The sequence below is a fragment of the Pongo abelii genome, chromosome 19 (assembly GCF_028885655.2).
Source record: "Pongo abelii isolate AG06213 chromosome 19, NHGRI_mPonAbe1-v2.0_pri, whole genome shotgun sequence".
Classification (NCBI taxonomy): Eukaryota; Metazoa; Chordata; class Mammalia; order Primates; family Hominidae; genus Pongo; species Pongo abelii.
Window position 1 is genome coordinate 11513326 of NC_072004.2, and position 18367 is coordinate 11531692.

At 40.9% G+C, this 18367-nt stretch overlaps 1 protein-coding gene and 1 long non-coding RNA gene across 3 annotated transcripts in view; one reads left to right on the forward strand and one right to left on the reverse strand.

The window, feature by feature from the left end:
• SHISA6 (shisa family member 6) overlaps nt 1–18367 on the forward strand; it is a 321052-nt gene that overhangs the window by 291370 nt on the left and 11315 nt on the right. Inside the window, exon 4 of one of the 2 annotated variants that reach the window (XM_009251306.4) lies at nt 17206–17262. The exons of the other annotated variant lie outside the window; for it this stretch is intronic. Coding sequence (XP_009249581.3) covers nt 17206–17262 — 57 coding nt within the window. The remainder of the gene's footprint in view (nt 1–17205; nt 17263–18367) is intronic. 2 annotated transcript variants of the gene reach the window in all.
• Nucleotides 1–18367, reverse strand: part of LOC129051013 (uncharacterized) — a 174333-nt gene that overhangs the window by 110977 nt on the left and 44989 nt on the right. The window lies entirely within an intron of this gene.

The following is an 18367-nucleotide window of genomic DNA, read 5'->3' on the forward strand; positions in this document are numbered from 1 at the left end:
GGAATTGGAGAACGCTGCCATGGATAAGGTGTTGTTTTAGAGGGCCTTGAAGGATGAATAAAAATTGAACAAGTGGTAATGTGGGAAAAGACATTCCAGGGAGACAGAAACAAGATTCAGAAAAGTGATGACAGCATAAAAAAGGAACTCAGTGGGAAGATCAATAAGGGGTTGTGTGCCAAGACTATTCTAGGAAGGCTACGGGCCAGGAGTGGTGGTGCATGGCTGTAATCCCAGCACTTTGGGAGGCCGAGGAGGGTGGATCACGAGGTCAAGAGATTGAGACCATCCTGGCCAACATGGTGAAACCCCATCTCTACTAAAAATACAAAGCTTAGCTGGGCGTGGTGGCAGGCACCTGTAACCCCAGCTACTCGTGAGGCTGAAGCAGGAGAATTGTTTGAACCCAGGAGGCAGAGGTTGCGGTGAGCCAAGAGCGCACCACTGCACTCCAGCCTGGCAACAGAGCGAGACTCAGTCTCAAAAAAAAAATTAAATTAAAATTAAAATAATAGAAGGCTATGGTGCAGGAAAGCAGGTATAAGATGGCAGAGGACCCCTGGCATATTCATCCATATCCATACAGCCAGGAGTCATCACCTGGAAGCAGTGCTATGCATTGGAGGTCCCCAGAAAAAGAGCACTCACTGCCCAACTCTGGTCTTGTGTGTCTAACCACCTTCCCCAGCAGTGTGGCTGGTTTCTGCCAGGCTGCATGTTCCAATAGGATGATGGCCTTTAGGTGAAGGAAAAGAAGGGCTACAATGTGAAGCTACAAGAATGCTGTCAGCAGGGAGATGCAAGGACAAAGAATAGCTACATTGCTCTGGGCTGAGTCAGAGGCAGACTACTTAGGGGGTTTTAGGGTGAGTGTAAGAACAGGTTTCTAGATTAGAAGCAGTGTGAAGCTTTGTCCAAGAATCAGCCATTTATTACCAGTGTGCAAACCTAGATCCCACTAGAAACCCTGTCCAGCTCAACAGATGAGTCTGTATTTGCACATTCTGGCAAAACCACATTATAGTGCAGAGATCAAGAGCACTGTGTTTGGAGTCGTTAGATGTGAATTTGAATTCAGGTTCAGCTACTTATTTTTTGTGTGACCTCCTTGGGCAACTCAGTGTCATCTATAAAATGTAAATGAGCTCACAGAGTTGTTGTGAGGTTCAATGGCATAATATTTCTAAATTACTTCAAACAATGTCCAACAAAACAAACAGTGGCTGATGGGAAAACAGTGTGTGTGTGTGTGTGTGTGTGTGTGTGGTGTGTGTATGTATCTATATACATATATAGACATATATAGATATATAGATATAGATATCTATATCTATATATCTATATATACAGATGGATAGATATATAGAGAGAGGGAGAGAGAAAGTGAGACAGAGTCTTTTCCCAAACATGATAAATAAAGCTCCACTGATACTGGGATGGCAATGTGTGGATTCTTGGGCCAGGCATCAGAGTCAGAATTTCTTCCAGTTGGTATTATAATGGGAAGAACAAATGTGAAAGTTAAACACAGACCTAGATCACAGAAAATTCCACTACTTAAGGGAGCTATGATAGTATGTCAGGTACACGCATAGCATTACTGGGTAGATGCAGGTGGTGTGGTGATCTACTTTGTATTTGGGATATTTGGGGGTTTCCCAAAAGGCTGCATATTCTCAAAATAGCAACCATTCTATCATTCCAATATTTCAACTTGAGTTGAGTTTTGTGATGTTAAGTAGCTATGTCGGGTGCCTAGATTGGAGCTTGACAGATTGTAAGATGGGGTGCCTGCCCATGGGTGGAGGTGAAAAGAATCTGAAATTTGCAAAAGAATCTCACAGCAATCCCACTTCAGAGGGAATATCATAGGCCTTATGCCTCCATAGGGAGCTCACCTGCAGGCCTGCTTGGCACTGTGTCAGCAGCCAAGCCCAGCCCACCCCTGCTCAGATCCACCTCATCACACATCTGGTGCTCACACCTGATCCCACTCCCAAGCAATTCCAGGGCATTTCAAGGTTGTCTTCTCATGGGTATGATTTATAATAGCTCTCAGGATATTCCTGAGTTTTCCCTATTACCAGCAAGAGGATTAGTCACCTGGAGCTGAGCAGGGGATGGTAAATGTGTCTTTTGTAGTAATTACAATAACTTCAAGCAGAACAAACACAGCTCCAGCATCTCCAGGCTCAGATGAGCCAAAGCTGTCCTGAAGACGCGGATCACAGCAGGTGGCAGGCAGCTCTCCCAAGGAGACCTAAAGTTTGTCTTTTTAAGTGAATTTGGCAGAAGACACATTGTTTCCCTGCGTGGGCATGACAACCAATGTGATGCCACTTTTTTTCCAAGCAGAATTGAAAATGAACATCCTTGCCAGAAGTGGGGACGCAGAGCAGGCCCACTGGGGAGGAGTTCACACAGACCTGGGCTCTCAAGAAAAAAAGCACTCACTACTCAGATCCAAGGGGACCCTGAGTCAGGGCTTCTGGGGTAAAGGGACAAGACAGAGAAATAGGGAAAGCAAGAGAGTGGACAGAAGCACAGGAATCAGTGACCTCATAATGTCATCAGCAACCAACCTGTCTTACTGGGTGGTGGCGGGGGGATCCCACTTTCTGACACCGAGAGTCAAAGGCCTGCCTCTCTGCATTGACTTTTTCATGCCACCAAGATCTAAAGAGCTGTGTTGGAATGAATTAGAATGACAACTAATCTTCAAGCAGAAGTGCCAAGTGTGGGTTGGATTTGAGATAAGGAAGGAGGGGTGTCTTCTTTCCCCCAACACACTCATACTCAGATACATGTGAAACACTATGACCCACAAACCTGGCTACAGGCCCAGAATATCTGCCACTTTGGGCCTTAGGAAGAAGAGAAGAAGAAGAAGGAAGCTCAGATAAGCAATCCAGTATTATCACCATGGCCTCTTGTTCATTTTCTGCTACCTCAAGAGTTGATTCGTTTACTCATTTATTCATCATTCAAAAAAACTGCACAAGTATCTTCAAGGAGCCTAAGAAGTATTGTGCTAAGGTAAACACAAAAGCACTGTCATTGAACTCAAACTCCAGAAACATTCAATGTATAAATAGTTGAGGAAGAGAGCCTTACATGCAGAAGTATTTAATGAACTTTGAAAGAGTGAATGAATGAGACAGAGAAGAAGCAATATATGATGAAGCACCAAAAATGAATGACAGTGGTGACAAATTCTCCAATTATCAGAAGAGCACGGAACTCCGTTTTGCATTGGAGGACCTGAGTATGGCTTTATGGAGATGAACGTGAGTTTGTTGTTGTTGTTGTTGCTGTTTTTGAGATGGAGTCTCGCTCTGTTACCAAGGCTGGAGTGGTGCAGTGGCATGATCTCGGCTCACTGCAACTTCTGCCTCTTGGGTTCAAGCGATTCTCTTGCCTCAGCCTCCCAAGTAGCTGGGACTACAGGCACCCGCCACCATGCCCAGCTAATTTTTGTATTTTTAGTAGAGGCGGGGTTTCACCATGTTGGCCAGGCTGGTCTCGAACTCCTGACCTTGTGATCCACCCGCCTCGGCCTCCCAAAGGGCTGGGATTATAGATGTGAGCCACCACATCCGACTACGTGAGTTATATCTTCAAGGATTGGAAGAGTTTGGGAGAAGTGAGAAGGAGAAGAACAACCCAAGTGGAAGATGTTCTTCCCAAGGCAAGCACCGAGGAATACGGGTTTTGGGGACAGCAGAAGGAAACCAGTCCATGTGAGTCCCTGGCATGTTGAGTGAAATGAAACGGGCCTGGACTGTGGGAAGCTTTGAAAATGAAGTTCCACCTGCAGCATTGCCCAAAGTGTGGGCCAGTTTCCAGCAGTCACCTAAGATGCTTTTTAAAAGCTGATTCCTAGAGCCTGTGTCGAATCTTCCAAAATCATAATTTATGGGGTGGAACGAAGGCCCAGAATCTTTTTAATCAGTTCCTCATGTAATTCTTAAGTACACTAGAGTTTAAAACCCATTGGCTTTAAGCATCTAAACTTTAACCTGGTGGTAGTTAAAATACTTGTAGGCTCAAGGCCCGGATGACACAGCATTGGAGAAACAGGTTATCATAGCAATTCTGGAGTGTGGTGATCAGGCCCCAGACATGAGAGTTTATAGCCAATATCTATATCACCTCTTTTTTGTTGTTGTTGTTGTTTTTGTTTGTTTGTTTGGAGATGGAGTCTTGCTCTGTCAAACAAGCTGGAATGCAGTGGCACAATCTTGGCTCACTGCAACCTCCACTTCCTGGGTTCAAGCAATTCTCCTGTCTCAGCCTCACCAAGTAGCTGGGACTACAGGTGCCTGCCACCATGCCCGGCTAATTTTTTTACTTTTAATAGAGACGGAGTTTCACCATGTTGGCCAGACTGGTCTTGAACTCCCGACCTCAGGTGATCCACCCGCCTTGGCCTCCTAAAGTGCTGGGATTACTGGCGTGAGCCACCACACCTGGCCCACCTCTTTGTTTTATGCTCTCAGAATGCCATTGATCCAGCCATTGTTTATGCCTTTGGGCATTATTTGTACCCCCAACTTTCCTTTGACTCACTAAACAGAAATTGCTTTTGTTATATCTGCCATTGAATGATCATGAAGAATGCCAGACACCAAATCACCCTTCCTCTGTTTCACCTACTCCCCACTCCAAACACACACATAACCAAACACATGCAAACATCAATACATGCACACACATATATATCCACACAGTGTATTTGTACCACAGAGCAAACTGCCCACCTCCCTTAGCAGGTAACCCTGCTACCAAACGTGAGGAAACTCACTGTCAGCTTCTTCAGCCTTGGCTGCTGAGGCAAGGGGGGATGTTCTGGTTCTAGGAGACCTGCTGACTGCTGCTGGTGGTCCACATGCTTTCAGTGGGCAGAGGGGCCCCACCTTGCTTCTCTGCTTCCTGCAAACAGCCTTGGAGCTCAAATGGAGATTGTTTTGTCACTTTGTGGTCTTGTCAGCATATCGATCAATGAGTCCTGAGCGCTAATTGTTGTTATCCAGCTCAATCCATCAGGAAGGCTGATATCCCTGACCGGGCACTGTGCCAAAGCCCAGGACTCACAAAGAGAGAAGGAGGAGGGACTGGTAATTGAGGGAGAGGAGATATGATCAGTTGATAAGTCCAGAGAGAGACAGGATGCCAAACTTAACAGACTGCGTGCATATCCCTGCAGAGAAGAGCCCTCGACAGAATCAGAGAATTATTAGCTTTCCTATTCGGTGTACATCATGAATTCTGCTGTTCTGCCTTCCACATCAACACATATCTTCCCACACATCCCAGACCTCCACCCATTACCTAGAAAACCATCTGCCCAAACCCCCACAGGACATCTTTGGAGTACACTAACGTAGCATTTGTCAAAGCTGGTTAATGAATCTATGCTGGAAATTTCCATTTGACCCTCTATATCGACTCTCTACCCTTCTCAGTGCTCCTGGATGCTGACCTCTGTGTATTACTTTGCTGGGTTTCTCATTCTGTGGCTGCCGGTTGGGTTTGATAAATGGGGAATCCCCAAAAGAGAGCAGAGAGATGGAGGAGAGTGAGGTTGGGACACTTCATTCCCAGGCTACCTTCCTGTACATTCATGGGGGTCTGGCTATGTCTCTCAGCTAAAGATCAGAGGACGCTGTGTACACAGTTCTCCATGCCTTTGGGTTCCAGAAGCCACTGCCTTCCTTCATCACTCAGGCCCAGTTTGGCTAAAGCTCTCACTTCTACTAGTCCTGGAGCACTGCAGTGTCTCTTGGGGGTTCCATACATCCTGCTCACACCTTTGAATGTAGTCCTTTTGTTAAAGTCCCCCCAGAATACCCAAATGGATGTATATGTTTCCTGTCTACACTCTGTGTTAGGTGAAAAAATTGCTCCATGGTCAAATAACTAATAAAATGGGTTATTTATGGTTGGACTTCTCAGTGCCTTTAACATGCATGGTAGATGTCCAAGAGGAAGGATATAGTATGCAGGATTCAAAACTTACTTAACTCAAAACCACACCCATTCTTACAGAGTTCAGAGAAAGTATTTCATGGAACCCAGATATATACCAACACCCAAGGGCTACAAGCAATGAGATGCACAGCCACCAGAAAACACAAACCTTCTTGGAGTGTCTTCTGCGGAGCACAGAGAGACTTTGTAAATAACATGGGAGCTTTCAGACAATGATGCATAATGAATAAAGTACAAGCTTGGGAAAGTCCTGTCTCTGCCACCAACTCTGATCTTGGACAGTTACTTCACTTCTCTGAACCTCTTTTCTCACCTATAAAATGCAGTAGCTGAACTTGATCAAGAGATTTTAAGTTTATTACCAGCGGAAATGTTTCTTCTAATGAAATCTTAGGTAGAGACCCAGTACAGAAGACAGATGGAAACCCAGCTGCTCTGGGTGAGGCGGCGGTCAGGTGAATAAGAGGAATGCTGACACTCCATCCCTTAGACACTATCCTTTAAACAGTGGCTTTTAAGCCACATCCACGCAACCCTCAGGTCTCTCTGAAGCCAGTTTGGGAAACAGCGTCCTAGAGGCACTCTTCAGTGACTGGTTTAATGTGAGCACAAGGTGGTCTTCATATGGAATCATGTTGGCCCCCACCTGAAGGAGGCAGAGGAAGCCACTGAGCTTATACTTAGAGCAAGAACTGCAAAGAGTCCCATGTGGAATCTTTCTTTTTTCATTTCTGAAAATGTGTCAGTCTGGTGCAACAAATAACTCCCTTTATTTTGAAACAAAAGAACTTTAGAACCTATTTTCCCCTTCTATGAGATGTCTTCAATACCAAATGACTCATCCCAGACAATATTCTAACTATTAATATGTATGAATGAGTCTGAAATCTGGACACAGGTATCATTCTCCCAGGATACAAAATGTTCAGCCTAAAGTGTATTTGGAATTTTACTAATACCAAAAGATCTTAAGATGCCTTTAAGTACCCAGGGAGTGAGGACACAACCAGAGCTTCCCCTTCATCTCCACTTCCCTCTAACATCTCTTTGGCTGAGCACTGAGGTCTCCAGGGTACTAGGAAGCTAAAGGATGATTGGGGAGACTATGCCCAGAACCCCAGTGAAGCTGGTCATGCCCCAGTAAGAAGGTTGGCAAATCCTTTCCTCATAAAGCAATTATGAAGCTAGAGAAAATTTATAAAAACAGCCATTTCAGTGCTCTGGAAATTGACCAAAGGTATACAATAATCTGAGAAGCATTTATGGTTGAACAACTGCTGAAGTCCAGGTAAGAACAGTGAGGGGTTTATTAGCTCTAGACATTCTTGCCCAGAGCTGCTCTACCCTCCCCACTGATCGGTCAGCACAGAGGTTCTACCTGGGTGGGACAGGCTGTGAGTACTGGCAACTGCTACTGTGGTCAAAAGAGACCCAGTGGATTTGGGGCACTGTGAGATACCCTTGCCTTCTCATCACATATAGAGGAGCAGCAATATAATAAATGGCTGACTTCTCAACCAAAACAACAATGGCCAGAGGCAGTTGGGAAGACCTTTTCACAGTGCTACAAGAAAAAAAAAAAAAAAAAAAAAGCCTGTCAACCAAGAATTCTACATACAGCAAAAATAATCTTCAAAAATGAAGGTGAAATAAAAACATTCTCATACAAACAAAGACTGAGAAAATTATTTGCTAGCAAATCTGAATTATAAGAAATACTAAGGAAAGTTCAGGCTGAAAGGAAACAGACATTAGGACATAGCTCATTTGAGTTCATACATTTGAATTCACACATATTAATTGTTAGAATATTGGCTGGGATGAGTCATTCAGTATTCAAGACATCTTATAGAAGGATGAAATAGGTTCTAAAGTTCTTTTACCCCGAGATAAAGGGAGTTATCTGTTGCCTCAAACTGACACATTTTCAGAAATTAAAAAAAGAAAGATTCCACATGGAACCTTTTGCAGTTCTTGCCTAAGTGTAAGCTCAGTGCTTTCCTCTACCTCCTTCAGATGGGGGCCAACATGATTCTCTGTGAAGACCACCTTATTCTCACATCAAAGCAGTCACTTAAGGGTGCTTCTAGGACAGCATTTCCAAAATGGCTTCAGAGAGACCTGAGGGTTGCTTGCAGGTGCCTCAAGGGCCACTGTGTAAAGAATAGTGTCTAGGATGGAGTATGAGCACACTTCCTACTCAATCAACCCTGCCACACCCAGAGCAGCTTGATTTCCATCTGTCTTCTGAATTGGGCTTCTACCTAAGATCTCACTAGAAGAAACAGTTCCACTGGTAATAAATTTAAAATTTCATTATCAAGAAAGAAGAAATTTAAACAGGAAGACATTTAAAACATTAGAAATTACAAATATGTGGTTAATGTAAGAGGCTCTGTAAACATATTTTTCTTGTGTCTTCTCCTAACTTTTAAAAGACATAAAAGTATATAAAGCAAAAATTTTTATACTACATTGTTGAATGTAACATATGTATACATATATAGAGAGAGAGATGTAATATATATGACAATGATAAGACAAAGGAGAAGGATTCACTGATGCACTATTGGAACAAAGTTTCTACATTCTACTGGAATTAGTTAATTCTGAGGATTGTGATGAGGTGAGACACATATGCAATCCCTACAAGAGCCACTAAGAAAATAATTTTTAAAGTATAAATGTCAAAGGAATTAAAATGGTACAATATAAATAGAGATGCATGCCATATTTAGGGATTGGAAGACTAGACAGTAAAGATGTCAGTTCTCTTTAAAATAATGTACAGATTCAATGTAATTCCTACCAACATCCCTGCAAAATTTTTTTCTAGCTATAGACAATATTATTATAAAATTGATATGAAAAGGCAAAGGAAATAGAACAGCTAAAATAATTTTGAAAAAGAAAAATAAAGTAGGAGGATAAGTCTACTCAATTTCAAGAAATATCATATAGCAACAGTAATCAAAACTGTGTGGCATTGGCAGAGGGATATACATATAGATAAATGGAACAGAGTAGAAAACTCGGAAATAGGCCCATGCAAATATACCCAACTGATTTTTTGAAAAAGGTGCAAAAGCAATTTAGTGAAAAAAGGTGATCTTTTTAAAGAAATGATTCTACAGCAACTGGATATTTATAAGCAAAAAAAAAAAAAAAAAAAAAGAACTTCAACATAAGTCTCCTACCTCATATAAAAATTAACTCAAAATAGATCAGGTATTTACAACTGGATATTCATAAGCAAAAAAAAAAAGAACTTCAACATTTAATTCTCCTACCTCATATAAAAATTAACTCAAAATAGATCAGGTATTTACAACTGGATATTCATAAGCAAAAAAAAAAAAGAACTTCAACATTTAATTCTCCTACCTCATATAAAAATTAACTCAAAATAGATATGTATTTAAATGTAAAATATAAAACTATAAAGCATTAAGAAAAAAAAGGAGAATTTTTTTCAGGCTTCAGGGATAGAAGAAAGTTCCTAGGCTTGATACCAGAAGCACAATGTATAAAATTTAAAAATTGATAAATCAGACTTAAAATTAAAACATTTGCTCTGCAAAAGACTCTGTTAAAAGGATGACAAGACAGGGTACACACTGGAAAAACTATTTGCAAACCTTCTATCTAATAATGGACTAATACCTAGGATGTAAAAATAATTCTCAAAACTTAACAGGAAAATGCAATCTGATTTAAAAATGAGCAGAAGTAACGATGAGACATTATACTGAAGATATATAGATGGAAAAGCAAGCACATGAAAAGATGTTCAACATCATTAGCTGTAAGGGAAATGCACATTAAAACCACAATGAGATATCGCTACATACCTAAGGTATAAATAGCTAAAAAAAAAAAAAAAAAAAAATAGTGACAACGCAAAATACTGGCAAGGACATAGAGAAACTGGATCACTCATTCATTTTTGGTGGGAATGTAAAATGGTACAGTCACTATGGAAAACAGTTTGGAAGATTTTTTAAAAATTAAATATGCAGGCCGGGCGCGGTGGCTCACACCTGTAATCCCAGCACTTTGGGAGGCCAAGGCGGGCGGATCACGAGGTCAGGAGATCGCGACCATCCTGGCTAACAGGGTGAAACCCCATCTCTACTAAAAATACAAAAAAAATTAGCCAAGTGTGGTGGCGGGTGCCTGTAGTCCCAGCTACTCGGGAGGCTGAGGCAGGAGAATGGCGTGAACCTGGGAGGTGGAGCTTGCACTGAGCCAAGATCGTGCCACTGCACTCCAGCCTGGGTGACAGAGCAAGACTCTCTCTCTCAAAAAAAAAAAAAAAGTAAATATGCAACTACCATACAATTCAGTAATTGCATTCCTAGGTATTTATTCCAGGTATATGAAGCTGTATGTTGACATGACAACCTGCACATGAATGTTGACAGCATCTCTATTCATAATATCCCCAAACTGAAAACAACCCATATGCTTTTCAACAGGTCGATGGTTTAAAAAAAAAAGTATGATACATCCTTACCATGGAATATTCACTACTCAGCAATAAAAAGCAATGAACCATTTACACATGCAACAACCCAGAACAATCTCCAGAGAATTACACTCGCTGAAAGAAAACCCAATCCCAAAGCTAACATACTGTATTATTCCATTTCTATAACATTCATGAAATAGCAAAATTATAGAAATGAATGATTTATTGGTTGCCAGGCATTAAGGAAGGGGTGGGTGCAGGAAGGAAGTGGGTGCGGCTATAAAAGGGCAACAAGAGGAATCCTTGTGTTGACAGAAATGTTCTGTACATTAACTGTGTTAATGCCAATATTCTGATTTTGATATAGTACTATATTTTTACAAAATGGAGAAACTGAGCAATGAGTACACAGGATCTTTCTGTATTATTCATTATAGTTGCATGTGAGACTACAACTATCCCAAAATAAAAATGGTACAATAAAGACAACATTTAGCTTGCTTATACATCTGCGACTTGGGCCAAGTTCAATAGAGATGGCTCATCCCCATTCCAGTTGTTTCAGGTAGGACAGCTAGAAGGCTGTGGGTCAGAACTATCTGAAGTCTTGTCCCCTCACGGGGCTGGCAGTGGATGTTGACTGTCAACTGAGACCTTAGCTGGGAATATCAGCCCTTACATGTATCCTTTTCATGTGGCCTAGATTTCCTTACAACTTGGCAGCTGGAATCTAAGGTTGAGTGTGCCAAAAGAAAGAGAGCCAGGTGAAAGTCACAACACTTTTTGCACCCAGCCTTGGAAGTCGTGCAAGGTTACTTCTGCTGTATTCTATTCATTGAGACAGTCACACAGGCCTCCAGTTACAAGGAGCAGGAAAATAAGTCCTATCTAATGAGTGGATGGCAAGGTTATGGGAGAGCATGTGGGACTAGAAATATAACTGTAGCCATTTTTGGAAAATACAATATGCCCTGGTCTCTAAAGACTGACTTTATCTCTTCCAAACCCACATGACTGCCCATAGCAACCTAGTTTATGTGTCATGAGTACAGTCATACAGAGACACCAAAACTCTCTCTTATAATGATTTCTAATTTCTGGAGTAGGGACTTGAATTGACTTAGGTTAAGTCAAGCACTCATACTTGGTCAAGTAGCCCTGACACCTGGGGTCTGGGCTTCGCGGAGAAGGCATGATCATACTACACAACTATAGCAGAGAGAAGATACTCCAATGAAGAAAGGACCATTCTATGAGAATGAGGAATCCCTTTTAGCTAATTGGACAACCCATGAAGTACCACATGAGATAGAATACTCTTTCTGTGTCATCAAAAGATAAGCATAAAATAAAATGACACAGAAAGGTTAGATATAAAAGGCTAGACAAAGTTTATCAGGCAAGTGCAAACAAAAAGGAAGCTGGGATGGCAATATAAATGTCAGATCAAGTGGACTTAAAGGCAAAAAGAAGGCATTAAATAGGACAGAAAGGGGCCAGTCGCAGTGGCTTATGCCTGGAATCCCAGCACTTTGGAGGCCGGGGCGGGTTGATCACCTGAGGTCAGGAGTTTGAGACCAGCCTGGCCAGCATGGTGAAACCATGTCTCTGCTGAAAATACAAAATATTAGCTGGATGTGGTGGTGGAAGCCTGTAATCCCAGCTACTCGGGAGGCTGAGGCAGGAGAATCATTTGAACCCGGGAGGCAGAGGTTGCAGTGAGCCGAGATTGCGCCACGGCACCACTGCACTCCAGCCTGGGCAACAGAGCAAGACTCCATCTCAAAAAACAAACAAACAAAAAAAGGACAGAAAGGGTTATTTAATGTCGATAAATGGTACATGCAATAAACAAGACACAGATAGCGTCATGAGCTTTTTGTGCTGAATAATGTAGCTGTGAAATATGTAAAACTAATTCTGTAAGAAATATAAAGAGGAAGTGACAGGAGCACAAGAGTAGTGGAAGACCTTAACACATCACCCTCAGTCTTTGAGAGATTAAGTAGGCAAAGAATTAATTAGGATGCAGAGGAATTGAATAATGGATTTCATAGATATAATAGGTACCTGCTTTAATAGATATATGTCAATTTTGTACTCTACCAAAAGAAAATATATCTTTTCTCTAAGTACTCATAAAACATTTACAAAAATTGATTGTATATTAGTCCACAAAGGAAATCTCAGTAAGTTCCAAAAAGCAAAACTTGTACAGGCTCTGCTCTCTGACCACAGTACAATACAATAGAAAATTAATGGCAAAAGTTCAAACAAACAAACCCAAACATTTTGAATTTTGACACTCTACTAAATAACTCTTGGGTCAAAGAGAAAACTAAGGCTGCAATTACAGATCATTTAGGATATAACAACAATAAGAACACTGTGTATTGTTGCTCATGGAATAGTGCCAGAGAGAAATTCATAGTTAAAGACTTTATATTGTTAACAGAAAAGAGTGAAAATAAATGGATCAAAGATTCAAGCCAGGAAATGAGAAAACAATAACAAATGAAACCAAAAAAAATTAGGAGGCAGGAATTAGCAAATTCAAAAGCGTAAAATAATGATTGGAAGAGTTAAAAAATTATAGAACTGATATGTATAAGAGGTAATTCTGTGAAAGAGTAATAATATGAATAAATTACTAATCCAGAAAACATTGACACAGAAAATTAAGAAGAAAAGGGATCCAACTTCATATATGGAGATTTTTGTGAGTGATATTTTAGTTTTAAGCTAACGAAGTTTAAAATGTCCAATGGATTTTTTTAAAGAAAAATTGAAATTGCAAATTGAATTTAGAAATTGGAAAGCTTGAATGAATCACTATGCAAGGATTGTGTTGCCAAGTATGGGAAGGCAGTATACATAACATTACATAGTTAAGAATGTGGGCCTAGTGCCAGCCTGCCTGGGTTCATATCCCAGCTTCACCTGTTAGCTACGCAACATTCGGCAAAATATTCAAACTCTCCAAACTTCAGTTTCCTTATCTCTAAACTGGCAATGACAACACAATCTGCCTCTCAAAATTGGTGTTGTGCAGTTGATGAAATAATACAAGCCAAGCCTTTAGCCCTGTGCCAATAGAAGGACCCCCCGAAAAGACACTACACATTTTTATTGTTGCATTCCTCCGAACATCCAAAAAACAGATGCTTCATGCTATACTGTTTCAAAGCATACAAAAAGATGGAATGTTATTCACTTGGTTTTACAAAATTATCTTAACACAAAAGCTTGACAGGGTTAACACAAAAAATACAAATGTTATTTATGAATGCATATTTCATATATCACATATATTACATATATCACAAGAAAATAGAATCCAGTGTTGTAATAAAATAATAAGACACCAGAATCAAATAAGATATTTCTCAGTAATAGACAGGTGGATGGTTCAACATGAGGAAATCTATCAATCTACCCTGTCACATTGCTAGACAATTGACAGTGTGTTGACTTAGAAATGCTGATTTTAGTTATTGGGCTAAGGAAGTGAGACATCGCTAAAGATGTGTGCTTAGGGTTGTTTGATGTCACATTATTAAACTTTTAAACAATTTAAATACCAAAAATAGGGGACCTGCTTAAATATGCTTAAATATATTATGCTTAAATGATATATAGACATACAGAATAGACTATAGAAAGAATACTGTGAAACCATATAAGGTGTTTCAAATAATATTTCAAAACATAAAAATATATTCAAGACACTTTCATTTATTCATTAGGTATGAAGAAGATTAAAGTAGTATATGCAGCATGATTACATATGCAAAACTGGATATTTTTATCTGTGTGCATAAGAAAATGTATGTATAAGCATTTAGGTGGTTTCATCGCTTTTACTACTATAAAAATGCCACAGCCAATTGTCTCACACAATTGTCATTTTGCATACATGTGAAGATTAAATCATGCTATTTTAATTCATTTTAAGAACTACAGTCTGTACAAAATGACACATATACAAGATTATTCACTGCAATATTATTTAGGCGGGGGGATTGGGGTTGAGGGTGTATGTAAGCACTCATATAATCCTCTACAGGGGGAAGGTAATAAAAGGAAATACAACAAAATGTCACAGCAGTTATTTTAGGGTTATTCTCATCCTTATACTTAACTTAAAAATGTTCTCCTTAATGCCAAGGTAGGAAAAAATCCACTGTTAATGAAACATTTTAAGTGAGATTCAAACAAAAGGAAAAGCACTGTACTTGTAAATCAAGACATATATTGTTTGTGACTTCATCTGTTAAAAAAATACAATAAAGATTTCAATTAAGGTGTTTAAAGAGTTCTACATAGTGTCTGGCAAGTGGTAGGCCAATAATATATATTCATTCTACTGCAGTCCTCATTTAAATGAAGATCATTGTGAAGATGAGTTTTTTAAAAATGCCTGTGAATGTGTTCAGCACAAAGCAAGAAGCATAATTGGTTATCAGCAATTAAGTGAATCTGAGTCAAAAATAACCCTTTCCTGGTGATACCTCAACTCTGAGATGGAAGTCTAGAAGTGTTTCTTAATAACTGCCACTCTCCAGAAACTCCAGATTGAATGACCTGGGTTTCTCCCATTTCTCTGTGATCCTGCCATATTGCTTAAAAATGAACAAATAAACCAAACAACAACAACAACAAAACCTCATTGGAACTAGTTTTCTTCTTGCCTCTGGAGGACAAGCAAGAAAAAAATGTTTTTTAATCTCTCTGGATTCTCTCTTCTTGCTTAAATTCAGGTCCAGTGTAGAACTGTTTCAACCTTTGGCAAATAGTTTCTTCCCTGGCTTCAACCTAATCTGTCTTGGGAAGGGACAGTATCTTCATGTGAGAAGTTGTGGCCTACTTCCCAAACCCACCCCCACTGGATAGTGTGCTTGACATTTTTTTTTTTTTTTTTCCGAGACGAAGTTTTGCTCTATCCCCCAGGCTGGAGTGCAGTGGCGCGATCTCGGCTCACTGCAACCTCTGCCTCCCAGGTTCAAGTGATTCTCCTGCCTCAGCCTCCCGAGTAGCTGGGATCACAGGCACATGCCACCCCACGTCTGGATAATTTTTGTATTCTTGGTAGAGATGGGGTTTCACCATGTTGGACAGGCAGGTCTCAAACTCTTGACACGGTGATCCATCCGCCTTGGCCTCTCAAAGTGCTGGGATTACAGGTGTGAGCCACTGTGCCCGGCCCTGTTGTGCTTGACTATTTAGAGTTCCGCCTTCACTAAGGGAATGCTGGATGATTCCATTGGCTTGGGAAATTTTGTCTGGTGGGAATTCACGGATTTGTCTTGGAAATTGAGAGTGGAGCTAAAAGATATCTTGACAAAAAGATCTATTGTGGGCCTGGATTTAGGAGATGGCTACAGGGAAGAGGACTTTGGGATACGCTGGATATGGAGGATGACAGGAGGAAAATGGTGACGATGATTGAAGTTTCACATTCCAGGCCCACAGAACAACAGTACCATGGACAGAAGCCTGGACACCAGAATAAAATGAGGAGCTCACTTTGGGACTTAATGATTTGGGGTGAGGGTAGGAATTTCAAGGACATGTCCATAAGCATAAAATCTAACCCTACAGATCAAGATGGACCTTGAGCTAGAGTTGTAGATTTGGGAACTATTAATCTGGGCAAGCGGATGTAAACCTTGGAGTAGAGCTGAAGTCTTCACAAAGATGCTTGAGCATTATGAAGCCCTGGTGTTTACAGAATAGAAGGGGAAATGGGACATAGTGAAGGAGCTATGGAATGAGTAGCCAGAGTATAAGGCCAAAGGCAGGAAAGAAGGCTTCAGTCACAAGATGTAAGGAAATGAAAGCAGATATTCTAGACTGCAAGAAGGACAGGGCTGTAACCTGTGGTTTAGGTAAACTAAAGCAAAGGCCTCATGCCTCCTCTTCCCTTTGCTTTAGTTGAAATCAGATACATGCAACAATGAAAAACAAGAACATAATGTTCAGTTGAAGCAATCATAGAATGCCGGAGTGCACTGTAGTGGTCAGCCACATTTTCATTCAAACAATTTTAAAAGCTTTTGGAACGCCTTGAACTTCAGGCTTTGGCAACTGTAACTGTGTTAATTGTGTGGCTTATTCCATCTAACTGGAATATTATTAATAAAGGAAATGCCTTTTAACTATTAGGCTGTGTCATTTAAAGGCAGGACAGAGCCTAGAATCCAGGACTCCTGATCTCAGGCAGTGGACAGCTCAGGTCATCTTGCTGCATCTCAGGATGCAACCAGACCCTCCTGTATAAAGGCCTAGGGACAAATCAAAGTCCTATAAAGTGGAAGCGCCTTAAGTCAGGGCACCCTCATTTTGGTTAACCACAACCTAATACCCACCACTCAAAGAAATCTGCTTCCCCTGCTTCGTTCCCCCACCCTGTCCATGCACGCATGCATGCATACCTGCCAAACACTCCCTACTCTCCATCCTTCTCCTCCTCCACCCACCCCTACAAAGACTCTATAGCTGGTTGGCCTCATCCAGAGATGTGGGTGGGTCACCATGGTGACAGAGGAAGCCCTGTTGCAGAAGGAGAGACAGAAACAGCAGGGGACGTTCCTTGGAGCCTCATACAATGACCTCTGCCTTTCTTAGAAGTGCTTCCTTTAAGTCAGAGAAGCACATTAGAGGTAAAGAGAGATGCTGTTATGTTGGAGAGACGGTGGAATGCCTGAACTCTTCTTTAAAAATTTCTTTTCTATGATTTTCAGGTGATCATCAACATAACCATCCGATTTTGAGCAGTGCTACCCAGATCCCGCCACATGGTGAGAGATGATTGAGAGCACACTGCATTTCCTCCTCATTTCGAGTGGCACCATTCTAAGGACGGATGCCTATCAGGGCATCAAACACATGGTCATTAACTCACTGAAGCTAAGGAGGTGCAAGGAGCCACAGGCCCACCCTCCTCCAGGGCCACAATGCTCTAATCTCAACTTGTAGGCTATTTTCCCCTTGGTGTTTCTGTCTCTGATATCAGAATGATCTCTTGACATAAATGGAAAGGGGCTAGACCCATTTCTACTTGCCACCTGTATCACTTCTTACAGTCATAAATTCCGTGTGTCCACAGCAAGGAGTGGAACACCCTCCTTTGCTCAAAGCTATTTGTGATATCATTTACGAAGGACATGAGACTTGGTTAAACTACATGATCCTCCCCAAGCTAATTAAGATTTGATAAAACTCAAAACTGATTTGGGCTTTAGCCTCTTGGCAGAAAAGAGGCTGAAAATGTTGAGTGGAGGAGTGTTAGCATAGTGCCCAAGGGTTATAAAACCATGTTTCCCTCTTAGATTATAATAGCCTCCCACCAGATCACAGCTGAACAGAGAAAATCTATTTTTGGCAGCTGCTCAAGACTTGATAGAACATAAGACAGCCATGTAAATTGTGAACTATCAGTCATTTTTGTCTCTTTGCTGTGAAAGAGTGAAAACATCATTAAAATTTTAGTGAGAGAGAAACTCAAAACAATGATAAATCCTACAGGCCACCTGACAGAGAGACCTACCACTGTTACGTCAGATTATGGTGTGCCTCAGCATTGAAGTTAAGGGATATTATAATTAGGAGGAGGAGATTGGAATATTTTCATGTGCTATGCTCCAGGTGGAAATAAATGATGAAAGCAATAGTATAATCAGATTTGTCAGGTTGTGGGGTCTAAAAAGTTAGAACTGGGAGAAACTGGGGAGATCAGTGAAAAGAGGTTGATACCAGTGGTGATGTTGACAGTGGGAAAAGAAAGGACGGTTGAGACATGAAACCTTTTGAAGAAAGAATTGGAGAAAGTTCCTTACTAACTGAATATGGCTGATGAGAGCCAATGATGACACTGATTAGAAAAATGAAAGGTTTTATTAACAA